The 15,971-nt window shown below is 34.6% G+C and overlaps 1 protein-coding gene across 1 annotated transcript in view; it reads left to right on the forward strand.

Annotated features, from left to right (window-relative positions):
- The window catches only part of CSMD3 (CUB and Sushi multiple domains 3), an 878,998-nt gene that overhangs the window by 95,876 nt on the left and 767,151 nt on the right, over positions 1 to 15,971 (forward strand). The window contains exon 2 of the mRNA XM_058668892.1: positions 9,247 to 9,469. Within this exon, the coding sequence (XP_058524875.1) occupies positions 9,247 to 9,469 (223 nt within the window). The remainder of the gene's footprint in view (positions 1 to 9,246; positions 9,470 to 15,971) is intronic.

The raw sequence follows: 15,971 nt of genomic DNA on the forward strand, positions 1-15,971 counted from the left end.
GTATAACATATATCGGTCTTGTGTTCACAAAATTAAAATGGTGTGAAATAATATGCTTCACTGTTTGAGAAATCAAATGAAGTTTGAATATTTTTAATTTGCCTCAGTTTTGTCCCTTAATTAAGTTTTGATCACTATAGTTTATCATATGTCTATAAATTACTTACATATAATTCTCTCTACTATTAGCTTCTGCAGAATAATTGTTCTAATAATCCTAAAATTTGTGCAAACCTTAAGTCCCGAGCATGGTGTTTGCTGTCTGGCAGTGATGAAGCTGATGATCACACACGGCCTACTGACTGATGGTCAATATCTGAAGTTCATTAACAGACTTCAAGATACGGAGTGTCACTTAGGCATAAGGGAGGAAGGTTTGAGGTTCCTTCCTATTCTGAATATATTCTAATAAAATAAGAAAGTATAATTGCCACATAAAAGCAGGCTGTTATCTTTTCAATTAATGACTAACAAAATAACAGGGCCCGGCATGGTAGCCTACAGGCTAAAGTCCTCACCTTGCATGTGCCAGGATCCCATATTGGCACCAGTTCTAATTCCAATGGCCCTGCTTCCTATCTGGCTCCCTGCCTGTGGCCTGGGAAAGCAGTTGAGGCTGGCCCAAAGCCTTGAGACCCTACACCCACGTGGGAAACACAGAAGAGGCTCCTGACTCCTGGTTTCAAATTGGTGAAGCTCTGGCCATTGTGGCTCCTTGGGAGTTTATCAATGGATGTGGGATCTTCTTCTCTGTCTCTCCTCCTCTCTGTATATCTGACTTTCCAACAAAAAATGAATAAATCTTTTTGATAAGACTAATAAAATAATAGGAAAACATGACTTGAATAGGTTATCCCTTGACAAAATTTAGCTTTAATAAGTTACTATTTTACGTAAGATTTGAGGTGACAGCAAGAAATCTATGGAACCTGGATTTCACAAAGCTATCTAATTATGTTTGTCATAATTAATTATATTTTTTTCACAAACTTTCAAACTTAGATACTAACTAAGGAAGCCATTTCTCCTTTTTGAATTACTTTTTTTTTTTTTACTACCAATGTCATCTTTTTAACAGGAATCTCCTAGATTTTGCCTAAAAGATGTAAGGGTAACCTGGCCCGAATATTAAAAGCTTGCGGGGTAAACCTTGAAATGTCATCCCCATAAATTTGGAACATGTAATACATTTTATAATATGAATCATATGAACTCTACAAATATTATTTTCTCTGAGAATAAGATCTGACATCACAGTCATATAAACACAATAACATAAATGTGCAATAGCATTTATTTAATACTAGTGGACAGTTTGCATAAATAAGCCAGGCATCCAATGGGCAAACACACACACTCACACTGAAGATTTATAGATGAAACTCAAGTTATTTCAGACATAAAACAGAATGTATAGCAGTGTGTATCTCATAAGCTTATTCTGAAGAATATACAAAATAATAATGAGCTTGAAAAATAAAATTTTCAGAATAGCGATATTTGTGGTGATGGTTTTGCTATTGCATTTGATATTGCTTCTTTTTAATTTGAGTCAGTTATCTGTATAGAGAAATGTGCTATGCTTTTTATGGCTATTACAGTAAGGATTTTAGGGTAATGTTAGCAATAATGGAAATCCATCCACTATCTCAGAATTAATTCAATAAATAACACACTGAATAAGAATAGAACAATTACCTTAAAATGCACATAATGTGCTAGGAGAATTAATGATAAATCAGTCTCTTACAATATGTCCTAAGAATGTGAGAAACAGAAGGTTTCTTCCTCTATCAAACCATAAAAATCTGAAACCTAAATAAGAAGTCAACGTTAGCATAACTAATCATAGTATTGTCTGAGAAAGCAAATGCTCCTAAATTCTGGAGTTAATTGTATAAAGCTAGCCAGTTTAGGAGCTATTAAACATTTCACAAATGTATATAATCTGCTTCACACACTTTACATGTGTTTTAATGTTTTGCTAATTAAGTATCTTATAATTTAACATGGCTTCTTATTGGGTTTTGCTACATAAACAAAATAGGAGTAAATATTGACACTAAAGTTTTCATTTCTGTGAGACCATTGCAAATCTACAGCTGATGTACACACTTCTCACTCTGTATCATTATTTTTTCTTATAGCCTATGGCTAAAATCTGGATTCTGCATTATGGAACATTCGTTTAGGAAATTCTCTGGCACCTGGAAAGCAATTAGGCAGACAGAAAGTATAGCTTGAGGCATTAAATTTCCTCTACAACAATTGCATATTAAACTACTTTGCATTCTACAACTCTTTTCATCATTGTGGAATTTAGGAATGAGCAACAGATCAAAGAGGCATGAGTTCCAAGCTAATGGTTTCTCTCCTGCATACCCCCCTTTAAAACAAGAAGGTTGTGTTTGTCTATCACACACTTTGATGATTAACTATAAAAATAAATCACTGGAAGAAAACATTGACTGGGCTAGTTCTTTGGAGAACATTTAAATTACGCAATATAAAATTTAGCTATCTTTCTTTGTATTTCTTACTGACAGAAAACAAATATTTGGTATGCATTAACTTGTATTAATAATGAATTTAGGTTTTCCATTTCATTGCTACACTATAAGTATGGAAAACAATTTGCAATATAGACATTCCTGAAAAAAACACAGGAATAAATCTTTTTTTTTCTTATTGTATTCCTTTGAGCATTTGACTTAGCTAAAAAATAATCTTGACAACACTTATGTTGTGAATTCATGAATGACACAAATGAAGTAATATTGATACTTTATTCAAAACCATATCTTGGTTTTCTTCAGTCAAATCAAATGCAAACAAATTTAATCCTGAAGAGAAAGAGAGAATCAAGCAAAGCCTTCATTACATTTGTAATTTCAAGTATACTGAGATTTATACATTACTGGACTATCCAGTATCAGATTTTGTTGTCTAACAGTAAAATATCAATATTAGTGTGAACTACATTATTGTTTTATATTTTCATTAATAACTCCATTTGCTTATTTATTAGAGTGCCCATGGACTAGCCTCTCAAAAGGAATAGTTTGGGTGATACAATATAAGAAAAACAGTGTATATTCAGGACAAACATTAGAAGAGATGTCTAAGACAGGGAGAATTATCATCAGTTCAAAATGCACAAAAACAAAGGATTAAAAAATCAATATTTTAAAAGATTTATTTACTTGTACTGGAAAGTCAGTTTTGCAGAGAGAAGTAGAGACACAGAGAAAGATTGTCCATCTGCTGGTTCACTCCCAAGTGGCTGCAAGGGTTGGAGCTGAGTCAATCCACAGCCAGAAGCCAAGAGCTTTTTCTGGATCTCCCACAGGGGTGCAGTGTGCCAAAGCTCGTACAAGGAGTTGAGCCACAAGGCGACCATGTCAGGCCCAAAAATAAGTTTTCATATTGATAAGATCATAGGTAATCTTTGCCAGAATCCTGACAACATTATCAGGCACATAAATCCACTAGCCATGGTTTATGAAGATTTTTCATTATAATAAACATAAATTTCAAGATTGTGTCAAGGATTTTGATTAGATAAAACAAAGGAAATAAAATAAGTTACATTGCATTAAAAGTACTCACAAAGAGTGTTTTTCTTCTGTATTTGCAGGAAAAGAAAATACTAAACATCAATTTTTTTAATAAACTTGTTGACAATCAGATTCAAATTACATAAATTAGTTATTTGTTTTTTGTATAAATGAACTATTCATCTGGACATTAAAAATTGATGTACCCTAGCTGTGGGCAATGACCTAGGTTGCATCATATCTAGGCAAGTGTTACACTGCTGGGAGAAAAGCAGCCAATAACTCGCATGCACCTTGTGCCTGGCTAATGCCAAATCGGTGTTAACCATACTATTGTGCCAGCATAGTCACCTAGTCTATTTTATCTTTTCCCCCTAAAGAAATGTGGGTGGGTGATGGGCCCAGTGCGACCTCATGGCTTGGCCTGGGTCCTTTGGCCCACCTGCACATGGTTGCTGTGTCCATGAGCCCTGGAGCTGGGACGTCTGGTAGTACCTGGGATGGGCAGCCTGGGGCAGCAATGGTGCCAGGAGAAGCCCCCTTGGCTGTCCAGTGGCACGTTTGTGTGAACTTGGTGTCTGGAATTGCATGGGTTCTTGAGGATGACCCATGTGGGGGTGTGCGGGCACATGAGGGTTCACATCCAATGCTGGAGGTCTGACTGTACAGTGCAAGTATCATAACTGGGCCTCCTCAGTGGCTTAGATAAAGCAGTGGATGGAAGGTAGGCCCAGATGCACACAGGCTATGGTAACCCATTGGAGCCTGCAAAGGATATGTGGTGCCATAGCAGAGGAAGGAGGGCAGAACATACTGTACAACTACCCCAACCAAGAAATGATAGCAAATATCTAGATGAATGGAGACTCAAAGCTAGACTATTAGAGCCAGTGGACATTGGAAGGATTTCCTCATCCTTGGATCAGAGAGATGACAGCATTTGAAACCTATGGAAACCAATTAAACAGAACTCTTGGGAAATGCTCCACACAATCAGGACCTTGGGTTAATCTTGGGTGGCAGTTCCCCATCCCTGGGTAATGGGACGTGGGGAGGCTGGGTGTGGCTTCTGCTCTTATCTCATCCTTTCTCAACTATACAGGAAGAAGAAAAAAAAATGTGGACACAATGGTCTCACCCACTTCCCCCTAATCCTTGATTCTTCCATCCCTGATCATCAAAAAAAATTTTAAGTTGATACGAAATTTTAAGTTGATATGAAAAATACATATGTGTTTTCAGAAACTACCAAAGAGTAAATATTCGGACAAATATCAATGTCACTTTTTGAGAAGGTCTTACATGAAGCATACAATGATTAATCTGTGTCAATTTTTGCCTGCATGCGTTCTCACAGCTGTGCATTTCCTTGGATCATAATACTTTCTGTATTATGCAGTTAAGAGTCTAAATGTCCCGACTGGCTTGTGTTTTAGTTTGTCACCTTCCAAGAAAGGTAAAAACAATATACTTTGTGTCACTGATTCCATCAGTCAGGCTTTATGTAATGAATGAATAAAGAAGCATGAAAGAAGTCTTATCTGAGGAGACAGGTGGTGATGTACCACACGTAGTATAAAGATCAATGAGATGCTGTGAATTTGTCAGAGCAATGGGCTATAAAGAATAAGCAAATGTTCCCTGTTTAGAAATATGTGCATAAAGGCAAACATAGCTCACAGATGAAGCAACAGAACCCTAATCAATTATGCCAAAAAGTAGCAAAATAAAAGGTACAGCATCCATTAAAATGTGAGTCTATGTGTAGACAATTCATTAGGCAATGTTGAATGAATGAGAAATAAATCGTAAAACTGTAATAAGGCTAATCAAAAAGCTAAGTGGTCAAGAAACATTTTTTTTTTTTTGCTTGGCAAAATTTACCCTGCAAAAACAAAAACAAAAACAATCTGAATGTTGTCAAAATTGGGACTGTGGCTGGGAAAAACTTCACACTCTTACTGGTAAAAGATCTATCCTGTTTTACATTCAGTGAGCAAAGTAGGACCACCAATCTTAATTGAAAATTTAGTAATCCTATTTGTGGGTTCCCAACTTACAGATATATCACAAAATTAAACAAGATTTTGTTCAAAGTTGTTCTTTACAACTTTGAAACTCCAAAAACAAAATAAGGTTATTAATAAGGAGAATAATAAAATGTTATAATAAAGACTACTAAATATAATGTAGCTATGTACTCAGTGAAGATGAATATTGAATTGTATTAAACCGACCAGGGGAAATATCAGTGGTAAGTATCTGAAAAATACGAAGACTCAGGAAAATACACATGATATTATGGATCCCATTTAGAAAAGTTCTATGGAATGCACAGAAATAGGCATACTTGTGCATGTAGCTATAAAAGAACGATAAATACTGAACTTACAATAGTGGCCAACCCTGTGATACCACAAGCAAGAAGAGATGATTTTGTTTTTAAAACTTTATCTTCTGGATAGTTGTTTTAGCACAGCTGGTTAAACAGCCATCTACAATGAAGGATTCCATATCAGTGCCAGTGAGTCTTAGTTACTTTACATATATTGTGTTCCCAGAAGATATTTCTGGGAAGTCACACAAGATTGTCCAAATACTGGGTCCCTTGCACCTACTGGGGAGACCTCGATGCAGTTCTCCCTGGTGCCTGGTTGAGCCTGGCACATTCCCAGCCACCCCAGCCATTTGGAGAATGAAGTGAAAGATGGAAGACCTCTTTTTCTTTGTCTCTGGTTCTCTGTTTTGAATAAAAAAGCTCTTTTTAAAATTATTTTCTTCTGGATTTATGTTTTAACAAAATGCTGCAGCCTCTTGTCAGAAAAATATAATTATTATGAATCATGTCATGATAATTTAATTTAATGTTAACAAAAGTGAGACATAAAATTTAGATAAGGAAGCTTAAAATAGCTCCAAATCCTAGTTTGCGTAAAGAAAAGAAAGGAATAAAAGAAAGAATTTGAAATGCATGAGGAATTAATGGACAGAAATGAGCATGTTATTTTAGGACATATGTCCTTTTCTAAGTCTTGCAATATTATGGTACTGGATAATATATAAAATAATCCAAAGATCAGATTGTACCTGAAAGGATTCACGGTTGTATTTTGTTATGAAGTTCAAATTGGAAGCTGTCCAACCAGAAAACTAATAGAAATGGGTGATAGCTAATTAACCTAAGGCTTCAAAATAATTGCTCTGCGAAGAAGCAATTTAAAAAGGACCTTTATTTTTCATTTTTAGTTGTTTTTGAAAATTGTAAAATGCCTCATTTGACTTTTGTTGTATGGGCAAAAATATATGAATATACACAAATATTAATTTTTTAAAACTTCTGCCTGACCCAACTTCTCAGTAGTTTCTTAATGGGAAAAATAATAACAAAAACTATGCCTCATACCACATTGTAAATACCCCAGGCTTAGGATCTTGTCATGTTTGGAGATGAGAGAAGTAGATCCCTGAACTAAAAATGATTAAGAGGACAGAATTAAATCGGCTAAACCCTGAGCCAGAATCCTTATCACAGAATCAATACTGTCAGCTACCTTTATTCTGTGGCTGCCTAGTACAGCAGTGAGTCCCCAAGTAAAAATAAGATACAACTGTGAGATCAAAATACAACATGCCAAATCAGTCTCTCTTCCAACTTTACAGTACTGGCATTAAATCTTCCACACATGGTTCCTCTCACTTTTCAATGACATCTAAGCCTACATAAAATGTACCCATGCCTTCTCAGAGACAATGGTCAAATTCCTTGCATTTCCACATCCAATCCCTAATCAAAAAATTTTTTTTGATACTGTGCAATTCTATCCCTTGGTTCAGCATGGTTTCCCCAAGTAACAGTTTCCTGAAACTTTAGCTTGTGTGGAACCCACAGACGTACATAACTCCCGGATGAAGAGTTCTCAAAACTTCTGAATCTGGTGTCCTGTATTTAGATTTAAACTTTATTGGCATGGAGTCTAGGTAAATGACAGAACCATTGTAACTGCCAGGGTATCAGTCCTAGAGTTTTACATTACCCAGAGTGGCTATGTAACACTATATATTAAAATATGCCTCTTAAAATGTAACTGTACAAATATTATATACTGTACACAATTTTAAATAATAAAAGCATGATACAGTGAAAATCAAATGATTTAAAAAGCAATATGTAAGTTTCATAGATAGCCCCAGGAAATATGCTCTTAATGGCTTAGATCTCCTACAGAGTTAGTATAGAATGTCTAAAGATAGCTCTCTCAGTTTCCAGGAGCCAAAGATTTAACATATTTTTTCTCCAGCCATGGTACTCACTGTGCCACACTTAATCAAGGATTGAGTACATCATGAACTAAACATTCTGATCAAAGTAGAACAAATCCCTTGACTTAAATATACCAAATCCATCTCCAATAACCAGAGTGGGATATATTTTCAAGAGTATGGCAAATGGCACAGTAGAGATGCAACCATACCATAAAAATTATCATGATTTGCAAAGAAAAATAGTTAATTATCTGGGATCCAAAAATGTATATTAGATCATTAATTTTTCAATATTGTTTATGAATTCCCACAATTAGATTGAAAATGCCCTAATGAGATACTATGTTTGTTCCAGGATTCGGTTTTCTGTTGGAATATCCATTGTATACAATGGATAATGAGTCAGATATGATGATATTATTTTATCTAATGATTTATATTTAGTAATATGTAAAATAAATAGCAATTTTTTAGCATTTCACATATACATTTTATATACAAAGTGCACAGTATGGGGTCTTCAAAAAGTTCATGGAAAATGTATATTACCACAAAAAAACCTGCTTGATGATTTCAATCTTTTTGCATCAAAATAAATTTATCATTTAATATCATTTTATACAAGCTTAATTTTAAAATTAATTTATTTTTACTTTATTTGAAGAGCAGAGAGGCACAGGAGATAGACTGAGATCTTCCAGATGCTGATTCACTCACCAAATGCCCAAACCATTTAGTGTTGTGAAACTGAACCCAAGAGCCTATAACTCAATGTCTTCCAACTTTGGTGAAGAGAAATAACTACATCAGCATGGCATGTTTTGGAAGCAACTAGACACGACTGAAACCAGGCAGTGCAATGTCACAAAGTGTCCCAAATGGTAGTTGAACCATAGCAACACACCTCTATTCCCTACTTTCCAGTAACTTTTGTTGAACCTTTGATCCTGTGTATGTAATATAATTTACTCAGCTCATTATAGGTCATTTACAGGAAAGGCAGTGGGTTTAGCCACTATCTGCAACTTCGACATCCCATACACAAGCTGGTTCTTGAGCCAGCTATTTGCTAATGTGCCTGCGAAAAGTACTGTAGGACAGTCTGAATGCTTGGGGCTCTGTTATTCCCAAAAGAGAAAAAGCTGGAATTCCAGGCTCCTGGTTTCAGCCTGGCCCTTCCCTGGCCATTTAGCCATTTGGGGAGTGAACCAGAGGATGGGAAAATTGTCGTTCTATCTCTCCTCCTCTTTGTAAAATTGCCTTTCATATAAATAAGCAATTGTGTTTGAAAGGCCATATTTGGATTATTTTTAACACTATGAAAATCCTAAAGCATTCAAAAATAATTCATCATTTGGGATATTTTAAACTTTATTTAATAATATCTATTATTTAATAATATCTATTTTTTGTTGTGTTGTTGCAGGATTTATTTATACATGTGGTGGAACATTAAAAGGACTTAACGGCACTATAGAAAGCCCTGGCTTTCCATATGGATATCCGAATGGTGCAAACTGTACATGGGTAATAATAGCAGAAGAAAGAAATAGAATACAACTTGTTTTTCAATCATTTGCTCTAGAAGAAGAATATGACTACTTATCCTTATATGATGGACATCCTCATCCAACAAACTTTAGGACAAGGTAAGTACACTTTGAATGGAGGCATACTTCATGATGCAGTCATAATAAAGTTCTATTCAACACCTAATTGTTATTTTTGGAAACATATAATTGCATGAACAAATTACCTCAGTTTCTAACTTCCCTGTACTAGTAATTTAATACTATCTTACAAAAAGTTAAATAGACAAGGAATTTCTGACGTCTGCAGAGGAGTAAAAAGATGTTTGGGGTTTTATGTTGCAAATTATTATTCTTATTTTTGTCATTACAAATGTAATTTATCTTTAAGGTATATGATAAGACATGTGAAAAATAGCTAGCATGTTATTTAATTAAAGTGGTTCACCAGAATTTTTAATTAGCAAATTGGCTATCTAAAAAGATGAACTTCTGCAGTCTAACTGAAAACTCATTTTAATGATAAATCAACTAACATTACACAAACAACTCAAAACTGCTGAAATTATGTGCTTCATTCAGTATTAGACTTATACTCATGTTTATATCTTTCTCTTTAATTGTCAACTTTTTTTTTGATCTCCCAATTTAAAATATTGGAAGCAGATATCAAGTAATAAAGACTTACTGAGGTATGTTTGAATTATAATTCTCCAACTCTGTCCATGTTTCTGAAAGTTAATTCTTGCCTCCTTCATTTGCAAAGAAACAGACTAGTAACATTTTTTTAATACCTCATCACTCTTGTGAATTCTGTAGTATTGATTTTTTGGGGGGGCACTTCAAATTTAAAAATGTTTTTATTATCTTCCAAATGTTAGCAGCAAAAAATACAATTGAGTTCAGAAAAAGGATGGACCAGGAGGTAAGTTTCCTGATTTATTGTTGGGTTTGTTGCTTATAGCTGTTGGGTCTGCCTCTGCCTTAAACAGGGATGGTAATCAAGAAAAGGTCACTACCTTGATTACGGAGAGGTTCTGCTTTTTTTTTTCTTCTACCATCATTTATGGAGAACATTGACGTTTTGTCTTCTACTGCAAAATTCATTTTATATCTGTTCCTTTAAACTATATATGCTTTATAGCAGAAACTTTTCATGGTGCCATTTACCTATAATTACAATTATTAAAAGTTGTAATGAAGATGCAACATAAAGCTAGGATGGTGAACATATAATACTGTGTTGGGAATGTGTATTTGTCTGAATTTGTGTGTATGTGTGTGTGTGTTTGTGTGTTTGTCTGTGTGCCCAATTCTTACACACACATCTAATCAAATTGTAAGACTTGGGAGAAAAGATTTAAAGGATATAATTAGAAGTAGAAGTACAGAGACTTTTGTGTGTTTTCTCTTCACATCACTTCTGCACACCTGTCTTAAAATTATCCAGTAGCTCCTTAGTATCAATCCACTGATAATGTTGTTTTTACAATTATGTATTCTCTATTTCCTTGAAAAGAAGAAATATTTTATTAACCTTTGCTAACATTTACAGTCTTGAGGCAGTGAAAATACTTTATGGGATTGGGATAAATACCTAATTGTACTCGTTCTTTATTTTTTAATCTGTAGTTTGGGAATGATAATATTTAAATCACAGAGATTTTATGGGGATTACAACATATGAAAACTCAATAAATTTAATCCTATTTATTTGAGTGGTTGCTCTGCACTTGTAACTGCATCTTTAATATTTTGCCACTGGTTCTAATCCCGGCAGCTCCACTTCCTCTCTATCTCTCCTCCTCTCAGTATATCTGACTTTGTAATAAAAATAAAATAAATCTTTAAAAGAAATATTTTGCATTCACTTTAGTGTTCAACTTTTCTTCTTACCCAAACATTGTGAAACAATTCCTATTATGACCATCATCATTTTGCAACTGGGAAATGGAACTTGCATTAGTTGTACAAGGTTCAAGCACCAAAGAGGCAATTTCACCACTGCAATTCAGATTTGTTTCAAAACTTCAGACTTCAGTTATGTAAAGTTATAGACGATCCCCAGGGTTAATACACTGATACATAAACTAAAGCCTATTCCTTTTTCTTATCAGTATTTGAAAATATTTGATGATAATAGATAAATAATGTAACAAATCATCTCAAGGTGGGCCTTTAGGAACCCCTTGCAGTGCCTGGATCTAATCCTGATTCTTGTGCATCCAATCAATCTTTCTGCTAATGTGTATCCTGGGAGGCAGCAGGTGGTGATGGCTCAAGTACTTAGGTTCTTGCCACCTATAATTTAACAAAAAAATTAAAACTTCAAGTACGTACAACTTTTAGAGCTATAAACAGAAATACACTACAAATGTATTCTTGCTATTCATGTTATGAAATATTTTATTGTGCATTGAGTAGCGTGTTGCTGACTTTGTATTTGTTTCATACATCCATTTGGTTTCTATGCTGAGAGAATAGTTTTCCTTATGTTACAGCTGAGTTCAGTCAGCAGTATTCAGAAAAAAAATAGTTTATAATCTTTAGCCCCTTCCAGACTGTGTTTATAGATAAAATCTGCTGTTTAATTAGAAGTTGAAATTGTTCCTGGCAGAGCTTTCCTCATGTTTGTGACTGTTTTTCTGAGTCCCTGCTTACTTTTCATTTCTCTCACAGCAATCACATTCTCACTTAATGCACACTTCTGTAGTATGTCTTCTCTTTCTTCCAAATCTCAGTATTTTTTCTTTTCATGAGATCCAATTAATTTTTTAATGGCTTGCAAAACTGCCTTGAAATTATGCAGAAAAGACTACTTGTGGGTCTTGTCACTCTTGTTTTACAGAGAAGTGAAATGGAACCCTGCTTCCACAGTTTCAGGAATTTAAAACAATTCTCAGAAAAATCCAGTTGTTAATGACCATGTTTATTTCCTAAAAATTTTTTTGATTATTTATTAAATAAACTTGGTCTCGATCCAAGCATGATATTCAAATCACAGTACCAACTTAATGATTATTATGTTAGCATAACTGCATATTTAAAATAGCTTCTGTCTTCTTGATCCATATAACTTACTCTAAGATTGATTTACATCTTTATGCTAACATTATAATATCAACAAGAAAATTATGAGCAGAGTGAATGAGATGCTACTTCAATGTGTATGTTATATTTTGGAGTATATGAGTTCAAGTACTGCCACTGTCTTAGATCTAGTTTCCCATTAAATCTAAATCTCCCACAGCCTAAGAGCTCCAGCGCTATCAGAAGTAGTTGGATCCTTCATGTCAGCCAGATTGAGTTCCCAGCTCATCAGAGTGCTCTGGTCCTGCTGTGTGACTCTAAGGAGTGACTCAGAGAATACGAGTGCTCTGCCTTGCTCAAATAAATAAAACTTACTGTACCATAATGTCTGCTTCACAATGGCCGTAACTAAAGAAAATAACATCATTCTTATTACTAATCTGGCTTCCAAACGGTAGTGTAATATCAGTGTATGTAGAAAATGTGCTTCATTTTCTGTCAGTCTTACCACTCATCATTTTTAATCTTAATTTCAATGCATCATTTACATATGATTCCTATACACATCTAAAATCTTCCCATGTTTAATAAATTCTTATTTTCCCCATTTATTTACATCAATGTTTTCCTTGATAATTTATATATTTTAATAGATTTTAGACAAATTGATATCCATTTCTTAGATTATTGCTTTCACATTATATCTTTTTAAAAAATAAATGACAAATTTAAACATTTTCATGATGATGCTTATTAGCCTAAACATTCTATCCCTGTGATATTACAAAATCATCAACCCAAATATTACATGTTGACTTTGTTTTTTTTAAATTTTATTAATATATTTGAAATATATTAATATATTTGAAAATTCACAGAATAATACAAAATACTTTAAGCAGAAGAAATGATTATTTAAACAAGCCAAAGGGCATACAAGATTTTATTTTTGCAAAGAGTTGAACAATTCTCTCTGTGCCGCCTTTCTTATTAATTCAGTCTTCTGATTCCTGATAGGTGGCAGTACACCATTCAGGATGTTTGGCCAGAGCAGAAAATCCGACTCACAATACCAAGATGAAAAATATATTTGTCTCTCTGCACAGAATGAGAACTTTATTGTTGTGCAATCTGTCAGGAAAGTTTCTCAAACATTCTTGAAAGAATTGTGTTTCCATATCATTGGCCAGAATAGCCTCATACGAATGTTATGAGAAGCATTTTGGAAATACATCTGATTTTAAAAATGAGTTAGGGAAAATGTCATGGAGAAGGTTCAAGGCCAGTTAATGGATAATACCCATCACCGTTTCCAGATATTCATATTCCTGTTTTGCATTTTACTATTACACATCATAGTTGGGTTTAAAGAACCATCAATATTGTAAATAAATATCTCTCAATTGAAAGAGGAAGTAGTTACCACAAGCATGTGTTCAAAGTATAGTAAAAACTATAACATAAACTGTATCAACTTGAATTACATCAAAGCCCCTTAGTAATGTTAAAAGCACAAAGGGAATAAAACATTTGGTGTAACAGGGTGCTAGTTACTATGCCTTGTTCCACATAGAACACTGAAGTTCAAGCTCCTGATTTCAACTTATTTTTAATATTTATTTCTTCTTATTGGAAAGTCATATTTACACAGAGAAGTAGAGAGAGAGGAAAAATCTTCCATCCACTGTTTGACTGCCCATGTGTCTGCACCGGTGATCCAAAGCCAGGAGCCTCCTCCGGGTCTCTCACGTGGGTGCAGGGTCCCAAGGTTTTGTGTCATCCCCTACTGCTTTCTCAGGCCACAACAGGGAACTAAAAGGGAATGGAGCAGGCGGGATACAAACCAGCATCCATATAGGATCCTGGTCCACGCAGGGTAAGGACTTTGGGCACTAGCCTACCACACAGGACGATTTCAGCTTCTTATTAACACAGCACCAGGGAGGCAGCGGTGTTAACTGGGTTCCTGCCACTCACATGGGAGACCTAGAGATTGGGCGTAAGACAAAATCCACGCCCACACCCAGACTCAGTTATTTGGGGACTAGACCAGTGGTGGATTATTGCTTTCTCTTCAATAACTAAGTAAATAAATGCCAATTTTTATTTTTCTCTAAATATTTTTAAAGTAAAGAGGCAAAGTTAAAAAAATTTTAAACATATAAAATCCTGTTGGGAGAAACAAACAAGGTAAACAACAAACTATGTGCTATCAAAAAAAAAATAGAAAACTGGTTGAGGGGCAAAAGGGTTTGCTACTTTAAATTTGGTTGTCATGGGTAAGTTCAGTAGAAGCAGTGACAGCTGTGAAGACCTGAGGGAAATCAGAAGTTTCTAAACGAAAGGAATACCCAGGGCACACATTTTAAATCTGAATTTTGAATATAAAAACAAGTAAGCAATGAAGCTGAGAGTGATAGAATAGGGGAAGATCATAGGAGGGCTGGAAAACTATTGCAAAGACAATGGATTTTTATGAATCAGGTGAGAAATCCATCAGGGGATTTTGAAGAGATATGATCTGATATAACAGATTACTATCTGCAGAGCTGACTACGAAGGACACTAAGCTTATAGGCCCAGATCAAGCATTCCAACATGGGCGAATAGAGTCCAACTTGTATCAATTTTTGGAAAGATTCTTTCAAAAATTAATTTACAGGGGAAAAAAAACTTTCGCAATTTCTCTCACTAGCGGTGGCCTGGTTTTCAAAATGCCACAAATCATTACTTGGCTGTGTTTTACCAGCTTAAAACAATTCCATTAAATTGTTCTGTGGCTAACAGGTCTTGTCAATAACTAAAGAAAAAAATTTATGTTATTACTGTTATAGTGAATTCTGTGACATAAGACCCTATGTGGAGAGTGTCAACAGTTCTTGTAATGTGCAATGTCACTATTTTTACTTCTATTTTATTACATTTTACATTATTTAATGTGAAAATGTGAATTATGACAGAGCTTCAAAATGTTTATGAAATATTTAGACTTTCAATTCCTATTTTCCATTAAACTTCTGAAAGTTCTTTCATTTTTACAAGAGTTGAGAATACAAGTAGAAAAGCATTACAGAAACTGACATAGCTAATAGTACAACTATTCAAAGATATACTCCTATAGTTAGTTTTTGTGGAATTATTTTAATTTCTTGAGAAATGGAAACTGCTCAGTTAAAAATTTTCCTGATCATTAACAATACAGAAATTTGGAATAGTTGTGATGTGCTATCAACTGTTTAAAAGGTCAGAGCTGAGCTAGAGCCTCTTTTGACTCTCCCACACGTTTGCAGGGTCCTGATGACTTGGGCTATCCTCTGCTGCTTTCCCAGGCTATAGCAACAGAGTTGGGTTGGAAGTGGAGCAGCCAGGGCATAAACCGTGCCCATGTGGGATGCTATTGCCACAGGGTGGAGGATTAGCTTCTTCAGCCATGGTGCCAGTTCTATGTTAGACTTTTGTTTTTTTGCTTTATTACTTTTTTATATACAGTGGCTCTAAAAAATTAGTATTTCTAGTCCACTAAAAACTATCCCAAATTGTGAACATGATATTCAAATATTTATTCCTTAATGATGTATAATTCAAATTATAA

Source organism: Ochotona princeps, chromosome 9 (genome assembly GCF_030435755.1).
Source record: "Ochotona princeps isolate mOchPri1 chromosome 9, mOchPri1.hap1, whole genome shotgun sequence".
In the NCBI taxonomy this organism is placed as follows: domain Eukaryota; kingdom Metazoa; phylum Chordata; class Mammalia; order Lagomorpha; family Ochotonidae; genus Ochotona; species Ochotona princeps.